This window comes from Mus musculus, chromosome 2 (genome assembly GCF_000001635.26).
Source record: "Mus musculus strain C57BL/6J chromosome 2, GRCm38.p6 C57BL/6J".
Classification (NCBI taxonomy): domain Eukaryota; kingdom Metazoa; phylum Chordata; class Mammalia; order Rodentia; family Muridae; genus Mus; species Mus musculus.
In genome coordinates this window covers 164,579,246-164,595,226 of record NC_000068.7, presented here as the reverse complement: position 1 = coordinate 164,595,226, position 15,981 = coordinate 164,579,246, and the positions used below count along the sequence as shown (strand labels likewise).

The 15,981-nt window shown below is 49.3% G+C and overlaps 2 protein-coding genes across 5 annotated transcripts; both read left to right on the top strand.

Annotated features, from left to right (window-relative positions):
• Positions 1 to 1,655: 1,655 nt before the first annotated feature.
• Eppin (epididymal peptidase inhibitor) lies at positions 1,656 to 6,884 on the top strand. Its single transcript, NM_029325.2, has 4 exons — positions 1,656 to 1,801; positions 3,432 to 3,563; positions 5,746 to 5,913; positions 6,576 to 6,884. The coding sequence occupies exons 1-4, from the start codon at positions 1,711 to 1,713 to the stop codon at positions 6,587 to 6,589; spliced, it is 405 nt and encodes a 134-aa protein (NP_083601.1). The 5' UTR covers positions 1,656 to 1,710; the 3' UTR covers positions 6,590 to 6,884.
• Positions 6,885 to 9,442: 2,558 nt separating this feature from the next.
• On the top strand, positions 9,443 to 15,708 carry Wfdc6a (WAP four-disulfide core domain 6A). 4 transcript variants are annotated; one of them, XM_011239408.3, is made up of 5 exons: positions 9,443 to 9,730; positions 10,121 to 10,227; positions 11,269 to 11,400; positions 14,773 to 14,940; positions 15,382 to 15,708. In XM_011239408.3, the coding sequence occupies exons 1-5, from the start codon at positions 9,576 to 9,578 to the stop codon at positions 15,399 to 15,401; spliced, it is 582 nt and encodes a 193-aa protein (XP_011237710.1). In that variant the 5' UTR covers positions 9,443 to 9,575; the 3' UTR covers positions 15,402 to 15,708. The 4 variants fall into 4 exon arrangements, with proteins under 4 accessions (XP_011237710.1, NP_001028412.1, XP_006499139.1 ...); NM_001033240.4 differs by lacking the exon at positions 9,443 to 9,730 and adding an exon at positions 9,780 to 9,841; XM_006499076.3 differs by lacking the exon at positions 9,443 to 9,730 and adding an exon at positions 9,848 to 9,988.
• The last annotated feature ends 273 nt before the right edge of the window (positions 15,709 to 15,981 follow it).

Sequence of the window (15,981 nt, the reverse complement as noted above, 5' to 3'; positions counted from 1 at the left end):
AGAAGGAGTCCAAACCCAAGATACATCCTAGGCCCCAAAGACATGCATTTCATGTCAGCTGCTTGGAAAATGACATGCACGTGTACTGACATGCAACTCAGACAGGTCAAATAGAATGTGGTAAAATAACCTGGACATGTTAGCATCTTTTTTATCCCCTGAGAGAGTTTAAGGAAGAAGGCAGATTTAGCCTTCAGGGGTCATCAGGAAGTGTTTTAACCGTAGTCCTTCAGCCTGTCTCTACTGACATGGGCTACTTTTGTTTCCCTTCGGACTAGGGTTACAATTCTTTCCTTCAAGTCTACAATAAATTAGATCCTCATCACCAGCCAGTGGCCTGAGGTGGAGACTCACAGACTCGGTGCCCTGGAATCCTGTCTCGCACATTCACTGGCTGGGTGATACTTGTTAGAATCCTTTCTGCTCTGGGTCACATAATCCTGCTGCAAGATAAAATACCCCAGGGTCTTTCAGATTAGAAACACCAAGTTTTCGCCTGCTGGCTGTCTTTGAGAGAATACAGAAGTCCAAGAAGATCAGGTTGTCTAGTAGAAATTCTATTTCTAAGACCTGAGCTGTAGGTCCATGGGAGAGTGTCTCCCAGCCTATGCAGATCTGGGCTTAATCCCCAGCAAAATCATTTTAGCATTTTTGAGAAATAATCCTTAAGTGACATTGCAAATCTGCTGATATGGGATTTCCATGGGGGTTCTGCCTCTGATCCCGATGATGAGGCTGTGTGCTTAGCTATCACATAAAACAAGTTGAGAACAATGACCTGCACAATATGTTACCAGCACAGGGAAAGAAAGTAGAATCTGGCTGTTAATATTTTCCCTTTCGCAGAGAGCTTCTCTGCCTTCTAGCCCAGTGTTCAGCAGCTGGTACTGGAGATGCACAACTAGGAGGGGGCTGCTCACGTGTGCACCCTTCTTCTGACAGCACACTTAGTATCCAGCAGCTCTACAGTGTTGTCCTTGATTCAGCTGTAGTCTCTCAGACCCGTGTCTTTATTTCAGTGTCTTCTCAGGCAACACTCTGTCATGTGGTGGAGGCTCCCTGCGCTCTGCAACATTCAACAACACTGTGACAAATGCTATCTAAAGACTCTGTTATCCACCTGGTTTCTCCCCAGTCCTGTGCTCTCTTTGGCAACTCTTTACTCTTTGGCCTTCATTTAAAAAAAAAAGTGTCCCTGAGAGATGATAAATGGGAAAACGGTGGGAAGAAACTGTGGGAGAGGGAGAAGGGAACACAGAGACCTTGGACCTACCATGGGAATAAACATGAAGAGATATTAAGACAATAGAGAGTGTGCTTAACGGAGTGAGTGTTTTAAAAGTGGTAAATTAATGGTAAAGAGGGCATGCCACATTAACTTTGAGTTATCAAGATGAAGGCCCAAGAGGACAGCATTGACCCTCAGTGCAGCATGGATGGTGTAGAGTACACTTTGGGCACTACCCTGGTTGACCAGAATGCTAGCCCTATGCAGTCCAAGCAGAAAGGCTTTCTCCATAGATGTGGGCTGTGAATGTCATTAGCTCCACTTATGATCTCGAGAACTTGGTGTTCCCAGCAAGATAGTAGGTGACTGGCTTTTCTCCAGCTCTTACAGCCAAGGTACAGCCTACTGAGAGAATCGGATGGGCGAAGGCAGCAGACATTTCCATGTTCTAGAACTACCAGCCAGGCCAGCCCCTCGCCAGAATGAAGCTTTCTGGATTTGTGAGCATTCTTGTGCTATTTGGCCTGCTTGCAAGAGTCCAGGGACCTAGTCTAGCTGACTTGCTGTTTCCCAGTAAGTACTGTTTTTTTCTAGTGTTGTCTGGGAGAAAGGGAAGTTTACTGGAAGGAAGAGACAAAGAACAATTCCTCAGGTGTGGGTCACCTTTCTACAGCTCCTTCCTGGGTGTGGCTCAGGAGAGGAGAGAGATACTTATAAGGTCTCTTAGTGTTACAACGACCTCTGTGTTGATACAGGGACAGGGGTCTGGGGAAACACCTTCAAAGTCCCTTTAAAAAGGGGAGGTGAGGAAGGGTTATGGTTCCAACATTAATGGGAAGACCTTTCACCTCTTAAAGAAGTAGACAGACATATTTGTCTGGGGGCTCTGGGGTCAGAGTTGGTGGGTTGTACAGAGTTGGTAGCCTGGTGATCTTGAGCAAAATATTTAATTTCCACGTGTCCTCTCTGGAACTTGATTTCTTCATTTTAAACGAATTTTGGCCCTACAGCTTTGTGGTGAAGAAACAGGACAGAGTAAAGCTTCCCCCCACGGTGACCGCTCTGCAGGTATTAGCTAACATTTGCTTGTGTTCACTATCTCATTTAATCCTCACAAGAACTCTACGAGAGGAAGTCCTATCAACACTCCTGTTTTATTCTTTTAATTTAAAATTTTGGAATTTTAAACATTAAAATATAATTTTCCCCTTCCTTTTCTTCCTTCCAATTCCTTTTACATACCTGCTCCCACTCCGTCTGAAACTACGGCCTCTTTTTCTTTAATTGTTGCTGTTATCTGTGTGTGTGTGTGTGTGTGTGTGTGTGTGTGTGAGAGAGAGAGAGAGAGAGAGAGAGAGAGAGCCTAAATAAATACAGCCTGCTGTGTCTGTTTATTATTTTCTGTATGTATATGATTTCAGGGCTGACCATTTGGTATTGGATAAGCAATTAAATTAGGGGGGTCTTCCCTGGGAAAGACTATTTCTCCTGAACTTAGCACCCCTTAGTTGTATATAGCTCTTTGTCCGTAAACTTCCCTCTTTGAAACTAGAAGACACAGAATTTAAAGAATGTGCCCACCATCACAAGGCTACCAGCATTCAACCAACTAAAGATTTTTCTACGATAACACCTGTATTAACCCGTTGAAAATTGTATACAATGTATTTAGGATCCTGTTTCTCCTCCACAACACACACACTCCCGGCAGAGTTAGGATTCCAAAACCCAGCTGCAGGTGGGGGAGGAATCACTGTGCAATGTTGCCCTCTAGAGGAAAACAGCAACACGACATAACTGAATAGCTAGAACAAAGGAAACAGAGGCTGTAGTGGAAAGGGTCTACTCCCAAGGAGGCATTCCCAGGGTCTGGAGAGTGTCTGGATTGTTAGGAGATGGATGGAGTGCCCAGGATGTCTAGTACATGAGGCCAAGGTGGCTGTTAAAGGTTCCACAAAGCACAGGGCAGCTCCCATGGCCAACAGGTGATTGTCACCAGTGTTGAAAAGTTCTGCCCCAGCAGCTGGGGGGTAGCAGGGATGGAGGGAAGAAGGTATGGAGGAGTGTTGAAGAGGTTAGAGTGGGTAGTGATGGAAACGGGAGCAAAGAAAAGGCTTCCTTCACCGTGAGCAAATTTGAACATGAGCTTCCCTGCACTCTCAAATCCGAAGGCCCAGAGGCTGAAGGACTGTTTCTTTCCTAGGGAGATGCCCCAGATTCAGAGAGGAGTGTGAACACCAAGAGAGGGACCTTTGTACCAGGGACAGGGACTGCCCGAAGAAAGAGAAGTGCTGTGTCTTCAACTGTGGAAAGAAATGCTTAAACCCCCAACAAGGTAATAATACCAAGGGCTTTGGAATACCACAAGCCTTTTACCATGCCTCCTCTTCTGCCCACCTGGGCTGCCAGTGCCCCATGGGTCACTGGGGGTGGGGGTGGGTGCTGGGTAAGATTGCTGCCTTCGGGGTCCTGTGGGATAGATCCATTACAGATTCTGGTGAGGTTGTGGCAGTGATGTTCTTATCCCAGCAGCTAATTATGAGCCTCAGTTTCCCCCAAATAAATGTTGGGTGCATGGGTAGGATTGAGTCAGACTGTTTCTTGACTTTTTCACTGCCACGATTTTCTGAGTCCCACAAGTGGCCATTGTTGTGCTAACAAATGCTCCCATTATCGGTGACAAGCGAGGTGATTTATCCTCCCAGGCTTCTGGTGGCTCAGCAATTGCCTCTCTGCCCATATGAACTCGACTCTGTACTAGGAAACCTGCCCTAACATTCCAAACCAGAGCTGCAACCTCAACCCTATTCCTGCCCCCTCTGGATTCCCAAAAGGCCAAAAGACATTCTCCATTCGTTTAGAAAGATTTGCTGAGCGTTTCTGATACCCACTTCTTTTCTTAGTTCACTTTGCTCTAGCAAAATATATTAGACAGGTTAATTATAAAGAAAAAGGTTTATATAGACGAGGTTTTGAGTCTGGGACTAAATATGATGAGTAGACACCGGCATGGACCCCAGAGGATGATGATAGGTAGGTGGGAGGAAGAGGTCACATGATCAACAGAAGCCAAGAGGAGCTGGGGTCCTACAGTCCCTTTGGAGGACATGTTCCAGGTGATCTAGGAGTCTCCCAACAGAGCTCACCTCTTGAAGGTACTACAACCTTGTGGACCAGGACTCCAAATCATGAGCCTTGAGTGGGACACACTTTAACCATATCCAAACCAAAGTCCCTGTAATAGCACCTGACTTGTTCTCTGAGGTCAGAGCCAATGAGAAAGGTCTCTAGGCAACTAAACTTAAGAGTTGAGTTCACAGTCAAAGGTAAAAGTGAGGATGAAAAGGCTCACCCAGCAAGAAAATGACTCAAAGAGACCTCAGGGGGGAGTCCAGGGAGACAGAGAGAGAGCATGATGCTTGTCATTATTGGAAGAGGCCCTTGGCAGCTTAGGACCACACAGTCCCAGATTGATGGGCTAGAAGAAGGACTCTTGTCTTAATCCTAAGGACCACGGGCTCAAAGGCAAAGAGAGAGCATGGTCTTTGCTATTTAGTGAGGCCGTGACATGACCAACGGAGTGTGAGGGTGATGGAGGGGGAGGGGACTGGACTTATTGTTGGAGGACTTCCAGGAGAAGGCAGGTGATGGTGATAGCTTCAGCTGGAGACATGGCTCAGAGCAGGGAAGAGTGGGTGGCAGTTGAAAACTATTGGGGAGCACAGAGTGTGACAGTGGAGCAAGAGTGACAGCCAGGTGACGTGCTAGAGGTCTGACACCAGACTTCTGAAATCTGAGTCTCTGGTCCAGTTTTTAACATCTTTTAAAAATCTTAACCAAATTAATATTTTTTCTATGTGCTTCCACTTCATGTGATGCTAAAGGCCCTTGGAGCACATCTTACTTCACTTTTACCGTCCCATAAAACTCAGTCCTATGCTAGGCATCAGAACCCCAAAATGAATCCAGACACAATCCCTGCCCGCTGGAGGTTCACAATCCCAGGGACAAGACTGGAGGCATTTTTTAAACAAACAAACAAACACATAAGCGTCAGAAACAAGATGGGAAAATGCAGGCTCGATTCAGGCCACTGGCATGATGTGAGATACGGAGCGGAGTTAAGATAGACTTCCCAGAGGCACTAACTGATTTTTAAGAAAGGTTTTGAAGGAAGAATAAACATTCTGCTCGCACGCAGTGGTGCGTGTGGGTGTGCAAAGGTGTAGAGGTGCAATGGAGCGTGCTGTGCTAAACTGGAAATCGCCACAGTGTGGGGCTTAAAGAGATTCCATTCCATAACCACCCTGTGGACCCTACCTCCAGGGATGCAGATAGCCACCGTAACATCCTCCAGCAAGTGCACGCGCGCCGTGTTTGGGGTGTTGAACCGCTGGAGCGCGAGGGGAAAAAACGAATTCCAACTTCACTTATGGTGGCTCTCAGAGGAAGGAAAGGCATTGTTTTGTTTCGGGCTGCGCATTCTTGAGTTCTCAACTCTGGGGGTCCCTCTGCAGATATCTGCAGCCTGCCGAAAGACTCCGGCTACTGTATGGCTTACTTTCGTCGTTGGTGGTTTAATAAAGAAAATAGCACGTGCCAAGTCTTCATCTATGGTGGCTGCCAAGGAAACAATAACAACTTCCAATCCCAAAGTATATGCCAGAACGCCTGCGAAAAAAAAAGTGAGTCTTGGATCCAAGCCCTCCCAACCCCCACACCACGCACGTCCTGCGCATGCCCCGCGACCTCCCACCCCATCCCTCCCCCCCAAACCGCACCTAACATCCTCACGAAGGCTGTCCCCGGAAATGTGGGTGTGGGTTGACCTGTCCCAAGGCAGCTGTGTCTTTCTCTGACCTGACAGAGCTACATCTGATCAGGGAGAGAGACGGGACCTCCTGGAAACTGAAGCTGGGAAGATATGGGGGAGTTAGCAAACAAGAACGGATTTAGGAGGGGTGAAGGGGGATGTAGAAGGGTCCCCAAGACAGACTGCAAAATGATCAAAGAGCGTCCAGCCCCACCCAGGCACTCTTTCCAACGAACCATCCCAAGACTCAACTTCTTCACTTCCTTTTGCCACCAAGCCAGTTCTATCCATTTCTCTTCAGAAGGACAGACTGACTTTTGTCTTCGTGTTCTTTGAGTGAGCATAGACAATAACAAACTTCACTATATTTTCACGCCTAGATGGTTGCACTTTTCTCATATTTAACTCAACTCCCGTTGACCAACCCCACTTTGAGTCTCCTCCTAGGATAAAAAGTAGAAACATAACTCCAGGCTCCAGAAACAAACCCAGCCCGAGATGCTCAGCTCTGTCTTATCTCTGTGTTCTCAACAGGCAGTCTCACCTGAACAGAGGATACGCTGGGAAAATCATCAGAATTTGGCTTCTGCTCCAAGCTCTGTGTGCCTGCTGTGTGCTCCAGACTGGCTTCTGGAGAGCACTTTGAGCACTGCAAGACCTTGAGTCTTCCCAGTTGTGGGGTCCTAGGATACCTCCCCTCCCACCATGCCAGTTGCTATCCATAACACCTCCTCTTGGGGTCCCCATCACTAGCCTCAGCTGCTCAGCACCACCGTCAAAAGCTCCCAGTTTACTTCCATGTAGCTCTCAACTTCGTTCAGTAAAGTCTTTGGCTTCACCCTGTGTCTGTGAGACTGAGTGGTCCACACATCTTCAGTACAGGGAGAGTGAAGCCTCTGGTGATGTCAATCAAGGACGTTTACGGAAACATCCTCGAAACCTGGGATGCCAAGGGTATATTTTTCTCCTTCCTCTGAGCAACGCCTTGCTTTCAATGCCCCAGAGACTGACTCTGGAAGAAAGAAAGGGGTTCAGGTGGCTTATTTGGGAAATCCCCCCAAGATACGCAAGGTGCAGACTATGGTGGTTGGGGGGAGGGGTAGTGGGTAGAGTGTAGCAGGGACTGTTGTTGCCACACCTCAACATACTTGATTCCCACCCAATTTCACTTACAACAGCAAGAATGTGTCCCAGCACACACACACACACACACACACACACACACACACACACCTTTTTTTTGTTTTAAATCTTTTTCTCTTTTTAATTGCAGTGGTTTCTGAGTTAGTTACTGCTGGGGAATTGTAACATACTCCTACCAATAAAATGTGCCGCTGAATTTTCTTCGTCTATCTCCAGTGACAGGAAATCGGAGACACTGGTCCAGGGTTTCCTATCCCTCCCAGCCCCCGGATGCTTGAAATATTAAACTCATCTCAGCCCAGAATGTTCCACATTCTCAGCCCACCTGAGTAGGCTCTAAGGGACCAAAACCCAGAGAGTAAAACTCTGGCATGTGACAGGATGCTATACAGCCACAAACCCCAGGAACCAACACAGGGCTCTGCTGTGGATGCATGTACACTGGTGGCTGGGAACATGGCTAAGGGAGTAAAGAGCTTGCCACACAGGCATGAAGACCTGAGTTCAAATCCCCAAGACCCATGTAAAGCCAGGCAGGGTAGCTCATATCTGTAATTACAGTGCTCCTACATTGAGATGGGAAGAAAAACAAACAAACAAACAAAAAACATAAAAAAACAGAAGAATCCCAAGAAATGTGTGCACCAGCTAGCCTGGGGGAAACAGCAGATTATGGTGTGGGAATGGAGACCCCGCCTCAAACAAGGTAGAAGAAGAGATCCCATATCAGAGATGGTCCTCTGACTTGTGAACCACGGAAACCTCAACACACGCACATATGCACACACACGCACATGCACGCACATATGCACATGCACATGCTCTACCCGGACAAGTTAGTCAAAACCTGTGTCAATTCTTTAAAAGGGGGGTGGAGTGGGGTGGGGGGAGGGCTAGAGATGTAGCTCGGAGGTAGAGCATTCAAGTGAGGCCCAGGACTGAACTCATCACCGGCAAAGAAAAAGACAGCAGGAGAATCTGTACGGTGGGAGGCAGGCAACCTCGGGGGCGGGAGCAGCTGGGAGGCCACAGAGTGACAGATAGTTCATGAGACAGGGTTTGCAGCTGGAGAGAAAAACATTTCTAAACCAGTAGATATGACACACAATCTGGGTCGGTTTGCTGTTGGTTTTGTTTTGTATTGTTTTGAGACAGGGTTTCTCCGTGTAACAAAGCCCTGTCCTAGACTCATTTTGTAGACCAGGCTAGCCTTAAACTCAGAGAGATCTGGCTACTTCTACCTCCCGAGTGTTGAGATTAAAGGCATGCATGACCATAACTGGCAACGATACACAGTCTTATGAATGTACTAAGAAAAGAAGACAGATTCCATGTTGTTGACCTGAAAATGGTCGGTTTTCTCTGGGGGAATTCGAGCACGGTTTGCCAAGGTGGATGCCGTGGAGTTGTCTCCTGCAGTTGCAGATGAAATCCTAGGTGCATCAAGTTCATGTGGCTGCTGCCAGCAGTCCCTGCCTCAGTTTACCCCTGCATGGCTCACATTGGGTCCACATTGTGCTCTTTCCCTCACTAACGCTTCGGGATTTAAGTTGAGGGAATATTCCAGAGCAATCAGAGAGCCACTCTTAGTCCCTCCTGCAGCTGACTGAGCCATTGTTTCCTGTGGTCCCCGCTAACCTGCACTTGGGACAGAGGCTCTCAGCTTCCCTTGCTCTCCTGCCTTAGAGGTGCCATCTCCTGGCCTGATGCTCACCAGGAATGGTGGCTTCCTGTCCACCTGACAGAATTTACTCTTGGGTGGTGACTAAAGATGATGTCTGAGCCAAAGACAAGAGAGGGAACATCCACAGGGGGCTGAGGGGAAGGAGGAAGAGACCCAGGCAGAGAGACATTGTAAGGAGTCAAAGGAGACACAGGGTCAAAGCCACAGATAATTAGCCCAGAGATGAGGAGAATCAGCGGCCAGGACAGTATGCAGCTCAACTGATCGTTGCTTGCCCAGCATGCGTGAAGAGCTGATTCCACCCCCAGCCCCACACTCACTGGGTGAGGTGGTGCAGACCTGCGATCCCAGTCCTGCGGAGGTGGATGCAGACGGATCAGTAACTTCTACTACATAGCAAGTTTGAGGCCAGCCTGGGAGAGGAAACAAGGGGAGAGGGAGAGAAGGGGTGAGGATGGAAGGAAGGAAAAATGAAACAAAAAGAGGAATAGGGCGGGGAGGGTTGCAGAACAGGGACAGAAAAGCAAGATGAGAATTTGGCAAGAAGGGGAAAGGTGAAATTACAAAGAGGGGACCTGGGTATGGTGGGTGGGGATTTGGGGTGTCAACTGGACACAACTGAGTAGACGTAACCTCAGTTAAAGAGTTGTGTCCAGATTGGCCTGTGGACATGCATGCCTGTGGGGAATTTTCTGGATTGCTAATTAATGGTGGGAGTACTAGCTTTCAGTGAGCAGTGCCACCCGGATTCTGGACTGGGCAGGCCGGAAGAAGCAAGCAGTAAGGAGCACACGTCCAAGGCCTCTGCTTCAGATCCCACGACCAGTCCTACCTTGGCTGCCTTCCACGATGGGCTGGAACTGTAAGCTGAAATAAACCTTTTCCTGCCTAAGTTGCTTTTAGTTGGTGGTTAATCTCAGCAGCAGAAAAGCAACCCAGAAAACTTCCAGCCTCCAATTTGACCCTGGGAAAAGTAAGATTCTGGAATTCATATAACTTCTGAAAAGATTCTAGAAGAACTTTAAGCAAGTGCATCCCTCTCCTGAGTGGCCAGAGACTCTCAGCTTGCGGAGGCCCCGACCAGCATGTCAGATCCCTTTCCCCACAGTCTGCACTGCGGGTACAGCGAGTCCACTGACGGCCTCTGGGGAGGGAACGTACTGGCGCCTGTCCAGAGATGCTTCCTGGGCTGTTGGGGCAGCAGAGGCCGGAGCCACTGACAAACTCCTCCTGGTTTAATGCCTCCAAACAGGCTACTGCTTCCTAAAATGAGACTCTGGGGACTTCTGCCATTCCTGGTCCCCTTCATCCTCCTGTGGAGCATCCAGGAACCTGAGCTGGCAGAGGGTTTCTTTATCAGTAAGTACTGGGTCCAGTTCTTAGCACGGAGAGAAGAAACTTGATGGGGTTAGAGAACAAAACACGCTGCAGGTGACAGTGTCTCCCTCACCTCAGCCCCTGGCCCTGGTGGGTGATGTTTGGAGTCAGTGTTTCCCCATATCCTGGAAAGATGGCCTGGCTGGACACAGCTCTTTGGTCTGTGGTGATTAACTCCCCACCATTATAAAGAATGCTTCCTGGAGTGCTGGGACTAGTGTGCATTAAATGGACCTGGGGATTAACTACTCAAAGGGATTTCCACTGAAGGCCCAGCCTCTTCCTAGCACCACCCCATCAGCTCCCAAACCTGCCCACTGCAGCTCCCCAAAGCTTTCCTGTATCACAGAGGACCTTCCCTGGGTGCTAAAGTGCAGCCCCCAGGAGTCCCTTGGCGTGATGATGCACGGAGATTCTGAGCACTGAAGGCGGTGGTGGAAAGTGGATGCTTAGGAGGTCACGTGACAGGCGTGAATTCTGAGACCACTCCTCGGGAGCTGTGTGGCTCTGCAGGAGTCCATGGAGCCTCCCCGTGCTCTGTGTGTGCAACACTGTCCAGGCCCACTCATAATTGTGTAGTGAAGAGTGAGGAGTAAGGAGCAAGGAGAACGGCCAAGTGCCCCGGAAGTACTTCATCAGTATGACCCACTGTTCATTTAACCCAGGGACCTTGCTTGACCAAGGCTTTTCAAACTCTGTCGCATTAACCTTCAAAATGACAATCTGAGCAAACAGTGAGAGCAACAGGGGCCAACCAAGGACAAAGCTCAGGATAGTTGTAAAGGGCTGGGTCTCTTCCTGGAAAATCTTATATAGAGAAGGTCCTGAGATTAGATGCCGAGTTATTACAGATGAAGATATGGCCAGTGTTGTGAAAACCCTGAGCTGCTGAGGGTTGCCTCCTCCTAGTGACAGGTGAGGGACAAACAAGCTTCCTGAACTCTGCAGGCGTGCCCTGGGACTGGGAAGGGAGAACAATGTCTCCTTCAACCCCTCACAGGACCACATCTTCTCCTCCCATAGGAACATGCCCAAGAGTCAGAGTGAAGTGTGAGGTTGAAGAAAGAAATGAGTGTACAAGGCACCGACAGTGTCCAAACAAGAAGAGGTGTTGCCTGTTCAGCTGTGGGAAGAAATGCATGGACCTCAGGCAAGGTAACTCTCTGGTCCCTGACAGCCCTGTCCTCCTGACCTCACATTGTCCCGCCCCTCTCCTGAGTGACTGAAATCTAGTGCTTCTCAAATATGCTCCTGGCATTGTCTACTTGATGCAACTCTTGTAGGTGTTGGACGGGGACAACCTGTGCTGTAAAGGTTTTCCTCTAGCTCAGCAAACAATGGTATTGGTGGCGTGTTTCCTCTCTGAACCTCAGTTTTCCTTCCTAACATGGATGTAGGTACTGGGTCATGTGACCCCTTGGCTGCCCTGTGGTGCTGTTCTGAGATACTCAGAGGCTATGAAAGACCAGCATGAGACAGGTGTGTGTGTAACATGGGGCAGGTGTGTGTGTAACATGGGGCAGGTGTGTGTGTAACATGGGGCAGGTGTGGGTGTAACATGGGGCAGGTATGGGTGTAACATGGGTCAAGTGTGGGTGTGACATGAGGCAGGTGTGGGTGTAACATGGGACAGGTGTGTGTGTAACATGAGGCAGATGTGTGTATGACATGAGGCATGTGCGTGTGTAACATGGAGAAGGTGTGTGTGTAACATGGGGAAGGTGTATGTGTGTAACATGGGGAAGGTGTGGGTATAACATGGAGAAGGTATGGGTGTAACATGGGGCAGGTGTGAGTGTAACATGAGGTAGGTGTGTGTGTAACATGGGGCAGGTGTATGTGTAACATGAGGCAGGTATGGGTGTAACATGGAGCAGGTGTGGGTATACCATGGGGCAGGTGTGGGTGTAACATGAAACAGGTGTGGGTGTGACAAGGGGCAGTTGTGGGGTCTCCTGGCTTCTCTGTCCAGGCCTCTGTCCTCTCTATCACTTCTGGCCTTCTATACTCTGTTCTTTCTGTCACATCCTTGAGTCCTACAAACGACCATCAAAATCATTCCCCCAGTGTTACCAGTCAGCAAATACTCGGGGTGCTCATGACACCCTTGAGGACTCCACCTGCTCACCGTGGGCAGGAAAGCTTTTCCTGGGGAAGGCATCCAGGCCTTGGAAACTGAAGGATGGGTAGTGTGCAGGCAGATGTGGGGAGGGACAGCTTGACAGACACCAGCAAGTGCTCATGGGAAGGCCCTGGGTTAGGAGACAGGATCAGGACTGGAAACGCTGGCAAGTGGAGAGGGTGAAGCTGGATGAAGAGGGGAACTTGGAGGGCTGGCCTTGACCCTCCCTGTGATCCAACTGCCCCTGTGCTGTGCTTGGGTTCTGGTTGTTGAATGAAGGAATCACCTGGAGGCCAGGCTGACCTCAACCTTGTCATCCTCCTGCCTCAGCCCCCTGCTGTCTGGGATTCTAAGTGTGCACTAGCACACCTGCTGGGTCACCTACATTTAACTCCCTCACCAGCTATGACATCAGGAGAGTCACTTCACCTCTCCAAGCCTGTGTTCCCCAACTGCATAATGATAACATTAAGAGGTCTGCCCCAAGATGAGCTCTCGGCATGTGGGAATGCTAAACTTCGTGGCCAGAACTTTAATAGCTAAGTGTGTAAGCTTGCCATGGTATTTAATAGTGTGGACATCAGCTGTCCACTAAATGCATAAGGATGGGATCTTTCTTTCTTTCTTTCTGAGAACGTTCCTGAAACATTCATGCAAATGAGAAGCTCAGGACTGCTGTGCCAGGGTACGGCTCCATGTTCTGAAGCAATTAGAAAATATGAACAAACTCAGGGTAAATCTACATTCTAGACATTAAAAAGCATACATGAAAATCATGGATTAGAGTGGACCTGAGAAGCATCAGAAAGGCATTGACACTTGGGAATGTTTTGATATTGGAGGAGCTTCCATATAGCTCAGGGCAGCCTTGAAATTACTACAATCCTCCTGCCTCAGCCTCCCAAGTGCTGGCATGTCAGGCAAATGCCACCATGGCTGGCTATAGAAAGAGCTTTGAAGAATAAATAGCAGAGTGCCCTCTTAGCAAGGGCAGCTCAGGCATTGAGCAGGTGTGAGGACATGGAGACGACGGGAGAACCTGCAGATGGGAGCTGGTGTTCTTGCAAGGAATGAAAGGTGTTTGTCACACTCCCAGACACCAGGCTCCTGACACTAGGCCTCAGCTCTCCATAATTCTGTGGCTATCAGTCATGTAGGGCAATGCCCTAAGCCTCTGGTATTCTGTCTGGACTCCACCCCAACAGAAACCTGGCAACAGCCAAGTATGCTCCTCCCCACAGTTACATGGCAACAGCCAGGAGGGCCTGGCCCACTATAAAAGGGGCTACTTGCCCCTCCCCCTCTCTTACTCTTGCCTCTCTCTCTTTCTCTCTCTCTCCCTCTCTCTCTCTCTTTCTCTCTCTCTTGCCCTCTTGCTCCCCCTCTCTCTGCATTTCCTTTCCCCCTCTCTCCATGTGGTCATGGCCGGCCTCTACTTCTCTATGCTCTCCCTCTTTCTGCCTTTCTTCTACACTCTTAGCTCCTCTTCCCAGACACTCCCTCTGCAAAAGGTATTAACCTCAGGCCTGCCCTGAGAAAGGGGGTATGATTTCGTTCATCACAACTCTCTGCCATGACAATAAATGCCTTAAAACCATGGACTGCCTCTTCTTATCGGGGTCTGCTATGCTGGAGCAATGGAGCAGGCCTTCCTCTAAAGAGCTGTGTCTACAGAGTGAGTTCCAGGACAGCCAGGGCTACACTAAAAAACACTGTCTCGAAAGAAAACAAAACAAAAAAAGAGCTGCACCTAATCTCAAGCAGGAAGGAGGACTCTCTTCATTTCTCAGCCAAGGTCACCACCAAACCAAGCCACCGCTGAGCAAGCCTTGGACACTCTCTTCCCCTGGGGATCCAGCCAGAGCTCTCTCCCCCACCCCCGCCCTTTTCCCTTCATACCCGGGCCAGAACCAGCCCTGCAGGCCCACGCTCCATTCTCAGCTCTTCCATGGCATCCAGTGCATTCTGCGGTGCCCAAGAGTGAGAACCTGCCATCCCTGGCCTCCAAGCAGCCCGGGGACCCAGAGCTGGCTCTTCCTTGGTACCCAGTGACCTGTGAGAGTCTGAGATGACTGTGGCTTCTCACAGCCAGATGCTTGCCTGCTGTAAGGTGTGAGCAGTCCTGGGCAGGATGAGCGACACCATTTTAACCCACAGACATGCAGACAGGAGGACAAGCAGATGGGAGGCCATGGTGACTTTCAGGCATGAGTTTGCAAGGATGCAACAAGCAAGGTGGTACTTCGTGTTACCATCCTGCAGATGAGAAAACCAAGACCAAAGCGGTTCACAGTTCTCATGGAACTGGGAGTACAGCTCTGAGCTAAAAAGAGCAGTGAAAGGGGTGGGGTTGTCCCTTAGGGACACAGGCATCCAAGTATCTGTCTCCTGTGATTTTCCCACAGATGTATGCAGTCTGCCCCAGGACCCTGGTCCCTGCTTGGCCTACCTTCCACGCTGGTGGTATAACCAAGAAACTGACCTCTGTACCGAATTCATCTATGGTGGTTGTCAAGGGAACCCTAACAACTTCCCATCTGAAGGTATCTGCACCGTTGTCTGCAAAAAGAAACGTAAGTGTTAAAGGTCCCCTCACAGCCATGTTCACCAATTACAAATCGAGATTTGAGCACTGGTCCCTTCCCAGAGCCGGGAAGTCCTGGAGGTGGAAGGGAAGGACCTGGGGTGGAGGGAACAGCAGGGAAGCAGTAGGCAGAGGAAACCTGCACGTCTGAGGTGAGTCACAGGAGTGCAAAGTCAACAGGAGTGGGGAGCACCCAGAACAACTCAGAGGAGAAGCACAAAGCCCACCATGGTCACCACACTGAAGCAACAGGTATACAGTGGCAATCAGAAGGCGTGGTCACGCCAAGTCCAGCACTCACACCTCTTCTGGCTTCCCTGCTTGCCAGAGGCTGTGGAGAGGATCCCACGCCCCTTTCCATTAGCTGAAAGATCTGTGTCCTAAGGTGACTGAAGCCAAGCATGCCCATCCGTATCCTTGTGTCTTGCAGAAATGTCTTCCTGGATATGATAAGGAGGAGCTGGAGGAAGCTCCAGGTCTTGGCTCCTAATCTGAGGCCTTCTTCCCGGGAACCGACGCCTGCTCCGGATTGGCCGCCAGTGGCCAAGTCTTAGCCACTGAGACTTTAGCTGTTCCCAAACCAGAACCCTAGACTTTGCTTATTCCCTTCCCCCAACCCCAGCTTCTCTTCAAGTGTCATGACCTTCGACCTTTGACCCCCTCCTCAGCCTGGGACTCTCATCACCTCAACTTTCAGGGCTCCGATTTGTTCCTATGAAATCTGGTTCCTCCTAATAAAGGATTCTGTGAGTTCTGATGTCTCAGAGTCTGAGCAACTCATCTGCCGTCTGCAGGTGTTCACATCTGTTCAGAGCCCTCTGCATGCAGGCTTCCCCATCTTCACAGCCCTTTGTGTGCAGATGTTCACATCTGTCCATTGTCCTGTGTATGCAGATTTTCACATATGTCCACATCCCTCTGTATGCATATTTGCATGTTACTATATAGAGACAAGCTCTAAAAATTACACACACATACACAGAAAGAGAGAAAGAGAGAGAGAGAGATACAAAGAGTATATTCATTAAAG